General features: G+C 42.7%; 1 protein-coding gene across 1 annotated transcript in view; it reads right to left on the reverse strand.

Moving 5' to 3' along the window:
• LOC124777399 (MFS-type transporter SLC18B1-like) overlaps window positions 1–5579 on the reverse strand; it is an 82923-nt gene extending 77344 nt beyond the window's left edge. The window contains exon 1 of the mRNA XM_047252793.1: window positions 5361–5579. Within this exon, the coding sequence (XP_047108749.1) occupies window positions 5361–5504 (144 nt within the window). The 5' untranslated portion in view covers window positions 5505–5579. The remainder of the gene's footprint in view (window positions 1–5360) is intronic.
• Window positions 5580–6000: the final 421 nt, after the last annotated feature.

The raw sequence follows: 6000 nt of genomic DNA on the forward strand, positions 1-6000 counted from the left end.
ACCTGGGTGCCTACATTTGAGACCCTAAATTTCACTGTTTAGCCTCTCAGCGGGAGGCCCACATCAACACATCCGGCAACAAAATAATTATGCCTACAAGCGGATTCTTGAGAATCACCTAGTATTCTCCAAAAAGATAGCTGAGATACTAGACATCACCCAGAAGCGTGTTTCTATCCTTATTAAAAATATCAGACGTGAAGCCCTCAGTAAACTAGCTGCCAAAAAGTTTCAATAGTTAATAAACAAGGCCGAGTTGAGTCATACACAGTTTTGTCCCATTTTGCCGCTACAGAGGAATTTCTCGCTACGTTAGTCACAGAGCAGAACGTAGTTTCATAGTTGTGACATACGAACCAAGAGTAAGAAAATCACGACGAGTACCTGCACTCTAATAAGCTTCGCATCCAAATATCTGTCAGAAAATCGTGGCATCTTTTTTATGGGGTAAATATTGTAGTCTCTTCTAGGACTGCGTAGTTCAGTCTGTGGTTTCACCATAGAGTATTGCAGCAATCTCGTTGCCCCGCTGAAAGAGACAAGACGAAATGAGCTAGAATGCCGACCAAATCGAACCTTTTGTTGCAGGACAACGCACCTTCGCATTCATTGGAAGATGTGACTGCAAAATGGATGCACAGCGTTCCTAGTTAGTTGACCACTTCATCCCCCTAATTCGTCTGATCCGGCCTCTTCCGACGCATCTATTTCCAAACCAGAAAAAACACCCAAGGATAGTCATTTGGTGACTTTGCCGACATCAAACATGCTACTGATGAGCTGGCATGGCCGTCACATGATTTTATTTGAATGAATTCGGAGAAATAACAATATAAAAGCTCATTGGTCGTGACAAGGGGTAGTATAGGGCACAGTATGTTTAATAAATATGTAGTGCTTTAACTACTGTGTGGAAATGCAGGAACTTTTCTATCATCTATCCCTTTTTAAGATTTACAGTTGCAGCATAATCAACGACAGCAGAAGTATTGTGAATTGCAGCAGGCCGCTACACAATGGCAATCACAGCCAGCTAACGATACCCTACTGTTGCTATTACATGTATTTCTGCGTCGCTCGTGCACTTCCTCAGCTTCTATAGAAAGACCGCGGCATGTACGGTGCAACGTCGTAAACAGTAGCCACATACTTTCAATGTTTAGAGACATCAGTGCAATGATGGCAATCACGTCAAAAATTACAGCTGAAGGAAATCAGGCGACATGGCCGCAGCTAAGGGTTTCCTTGAGCGTGAGACCAGTTCCATTGAGACAAACATATTTGCCACATACCACCGCGCCCAGTAAGCTGATAATGCGAACAATGACAAAAGAACAACGTTTCATTTACATACAGGGGTGTCACTAATTAACAACGTCACTTGGAAAGTGGTTCAACTGCTTTGCAACAAAAACAGTTACTGTAATCAATGGATTCCGCTAAAGAATCAAGTCAGTTTATCTGAACACGAGAAACTTATCCTGAATACAACTACCTCCTCCTGTCGCCGCTAACATTTTCCACTTGGGCGCCCTTAATTTTTTATTTATCGTAAATAAAAGTCAAAAAGTGAATACTTTCCTGACCTGCGAAATGGCGTTTATTGTATCACGAATCGGCTTTCCTCTTCTCAGGCCACTGCCAGGTGACAAATGTCACAGTCACAGATAAAAACCGAGCGAGGTGGCTCAGGGGTTAGCACACTGGACTCGCATTCGAGAGGACAACGCTTCAAACCCGCGTCCAGCCCAACTGATTTAGGTTTTCCGTGATTTCCATAAATCGCTTCAGGCAAATGCAGGGAAGATTCCTTTGAAAGGGCACGGCCAACTTCCACCCCATCCTTCTCCAATCCGATGGAACCGATGACGTCGCTGTTTGGTCCCCTCCCCCGAAACAACCAAACACAGATAAAATGACGTACGATTTACATATATTACTGAAGCAGGTACATGAAATGAAAAAATACAGAATAAAACGGAAAATATTTTTTACGTTGTATTTATGCCATATTTAACAAGTAAATTATCATTCAATAATGAAGAAAATAAAACAATTTTTCGATTTATTGAAAGAAAGTTTTGCTCCAGAAGTGAGACCAGAAAGTAAGTATTGCGTGACAGCAATGTTCATGTGTGGACAAGGAGGTAGTTAATATCTCAGATGTGTTACGTAGTCGTGATTATGCTACATTAGGAACGGCCATACGCTTGACACGGTAAATTCTTGACCTGTTGTATTTGTGATTTTCTCTCTACTATAATTTAACTTTGAAGTTAAACTTTGCAGCATCGTTTTGTAAAATGCAAGTCTGAAGAATCTGAAGGAATCAGAGTCACATCAGGTGTCGCGTACCTAGTAATACAAGCTCTGCTCAAGGTATAGTGGTTGCATTTATGAGAAATAAACTAGACATATTTGCACAAATTGGAGTATAAGAAGAACTTTGCGAAACGACAGACTGTCAATTGTCCTCCAGACGTACAGAGTGGCAGTCTCAAGAGCAGAGGGCCGTCGCCATCCACCTGCTCCCTGGAGCATTGAGCGGACGCAGCGGCTATTATCTCAGGCGTCGTCAGCGATCTCAAGACGGCGCTACACACTCACGCAACCCTCGGCGCAGCATAACTTCTCGAATGGCTTCGCTATCCGTTTGTGGTAGTTATTCAGAGACCACAACATTTGATGCTACAGTTCACATTTGTGTCTATGTAAGGGACAACTACAGCTTCATGCGCTGCAGCAGACAAAGCTACAGTATAATTGAGCAGCCAGCAATCAAAGACTGCTACGATAATTGGTACATTTTTGTTTGTATATTTACATACAGTACTAGCATACAAAATAAAAGTGCAACACTGTCATGATATTCTTTCCACGTTGCTTTATGTTGGTATGTCATACCGTGACTAATTTTAAACATCGAGCATTCCGACATGAATAAATAGATTACACATGGGTTAGTCAGTCTTAAAATACATGGAGGTATAGTGTGCTCTTCGCAGATAAACATCCAGCAGCACTGGGTGCAAATGAAGTAAACCTATTGTCAAAGACACCGAAAAGTATTTCAGCGCTTTCTTTTTAGCACGATACATTCCTATATGAATACAGGAATGCCACCAAGTATTACGGACACATCGAACACGATGGAGAAATGCAATCTTTGGCCTATATATATATAAAGGAAATAATGCATATGAAACCTAAATTGTGAGCAGTAAAATTTATCATCTTTGAGAAGACATTCCAGTTGCCTCAGAGCAATAAGTATAACAACCATTTGTTTACTATTATAGGGCACACTTGTTCGACAGTACACAAATCTGAAGGTTGAGAATCCACCTTCATCGTGAAAAATTCAGTACTGGACATTTTTAGCACTAATTCATAACCATCTTCACCTTATAGGACAACGACTGCTGCAATAATGCCCGCTTCATTTAACTTCGTCACGTTTTGCTTCAGTGTGTAAGAAACATGAACAATTAAGCCTTCTGACGTTAGATACACCAAACGGATATGCAACATCAATGGGATGCAGTATCTGACAAAGTGCCGACAATCTGCTCAGCCCAGAAGCTTGTAATGCACCGACAATACGCTACAGACACAGAACTGTCCCATAAAATTTCGACAGATTACAGATAAACAAAAGGCAACGTCGGTGCAGTGATTAAATCACAAAACAGGTTCTAAAAATGAGGTATTTTCCATCACTTTCCAACCACTTTTCCATGCTACACATAGCTCTCATAATAGCCAATACTTTCCAGCAGCTCGATAAGTGTTCGTTAAATGACGTTCTTTTACACATACTCAGGTTTTCGTTGTTACACCTACAAATTTCTAAAGGTACTTGTGCACAATTCGAGTAGTGTGGGCCAAATACTACGAAGTGCATTACAGGCGGATTAAATCTAGAAGGATATCTTGTGCCTGAAACGGACGACAAAGATAACTGAATATTAGCCACTTACAGCATCAGTTCAACTTTGTGACGGCGGGTTCTTTCTGAGTGACATTATGAGTAACAAAACACGCTGTGCTAAAGAGCAGTATTTAATATAGCGTGCTCACAACGATTAGAAATACTGCATTTGGGTCTCAGAGTTAAAATAAATTCGAGGGTGTTAGAATCAGTGCTATTCTAATTTGTGTTAGAACCAATTGTGGTTATGCCATTATGCATCTTCTGCGAAGTGTGTGTTTTTGATTCTTAAACTTATGGGATTTAATCTTTCCAACATTAAAAGTGCGTCGAATCGGTACCATTACCTTTGTTTACGATTGTGAAGGGAGGTCGTGGGTCTTGACTGTCTAGCTCGTTCGCTAAGAGCAGTACCCGATGAAGGCAAGCGTCCTGTTTGGGTTGGAATGCGCGTGTACTACACAGTTCGTCGAGAAACGGAACACTGTCTTCTAAATGTGAAGAATTTGTCTAGTGGCAATTGCGACCTGCTAGTGTAATTGACGCGCTGTGTACTGGGCTGGGTGACGGAGGTGAGTCAACCAGGATCGACTCCTCATTTCAAACCAACTATCACTTGTCTGGTACATTGGCCAACCTGGAGGTGGATTCTTGGAGGTTTTACCCTCTTGTTTAGGAATATTCCGAATTTTTACGGGTCTCGGAATGAACACAAGCAATTTAAATACTATGTACGCGAGTCAAAGCTTAGATGATTCAGAAACAAGCGGCACACCACCACTTCCTAAGGGAAACAAGCATTGGGTGACAGGAAAAGCATCCTTTACATCTTCAAACCAGTGTGTATCAAACCTTGGTCGATTTATCATCAGAGAATTCTGCAGTATGCGGGATAAACGAAGCAGGAAACAAAAGAAAAGACTTTTTACTAGGTCAACCACCGAATTACAGGTTTTGGGTCTTCACAACAAAAATTTCCTATCGTAATAACATTTTTTCCGTTTTATGTGGCTCGGATAGGAAAAACAAAATTGGAATTTGTTGGTTTCAAAAGCTTTCTAAGGAAGCTAACAGAACGACTTCCTTTTAGAACCTGATTAAATACAACTTATTGAACCCGAAATGCTGCTGTTGTTTGCAAGGAAACGTTCTGTCCATTCCACGAGCTGTGTATAGTACAGGTTTTCTATCGGTCAGCAACGGAACTTCATTTACGTCAACTAAAGTTTCAATGCGCAGCTCGTCTGTTTCTCAACAATTAACACTTTAAGCAACAACTGGTTATGTGTTACCGATCACCAGACACACTGTAATGAAGAATGTTCCCACAAACGTTGTATTTGGCTAGAAGCTTCCTGAAGCCATTTCGTTCGAACTAGAACGGATATGTGGTCGGGAAATACCATTTAGTGAACAGTAGGGTACTCACCTCGTGCGGGTAGAAGGGAGCCTGGAGCGAGACGCAAATGGCGTTGCAGAAGTCTGCGATGCCGATGACGATGAGCGTGAGCCACTGCCGCCTGGAGAAGTTGGAGGGTAGCGGGAAGAGCCCGCTGTCCAGGAGGTCTGGCATGCTGGAGGAGAGGACTGCGCGGTGTCTTCTGCGACCAGCGCCGGCTGCTAGCTGCCCACAGCCACCACTGCGGACTTTGCGCGGTCCGCGCTGAGCATGCTGGGACGGCCACGCCTCCCCTGCGCCCGGCAGGCCTCGTCGCGTTTACATAGGCGCTTATCAACAGTAGGCCCACAGATCATCTGGCTGCCCGCACTGCTTTCAACGCAGACGGCTTTTTTTTTCGGCCGCGGGGGCTACCTAATACACACAGCCCCATTTCGGGGGAATCCAATGTCAGGAAGATACCGTTAAACTCTTTCCTCTAGTTTCCTCTTTTTTTTTGTAAACAGTGGCTCGGTTAACTATTCAAATAGTTCCTTTAAATGAAGAAACGTAGGAAATAAAACATTTGGCACAAGCTCAGTTGGATAAGGGTGGTGTAGATTGGGCGCTGATGACCACGTTGTTTAGCGCTCGAAAACCTCAAACCACACACACACATAAGGTAGACCAT

This window comes from Schistocerca piceifrons, chromosome 2, assembly GCF_021461385.2.
Source record: "Schistocerca piceifrons isolate TAMUIC-IGC-003096 chromosome 2, iqSchPice1.1, whole genome shotgun sequence".
In the NCBI taxonomy this organism is placed as follows: Eukaryota; Metazoa; Arthropoda; class Insecta; order Orthoptera; family Acrididae; genus Schistocerca; species Schistocerca piceifrons.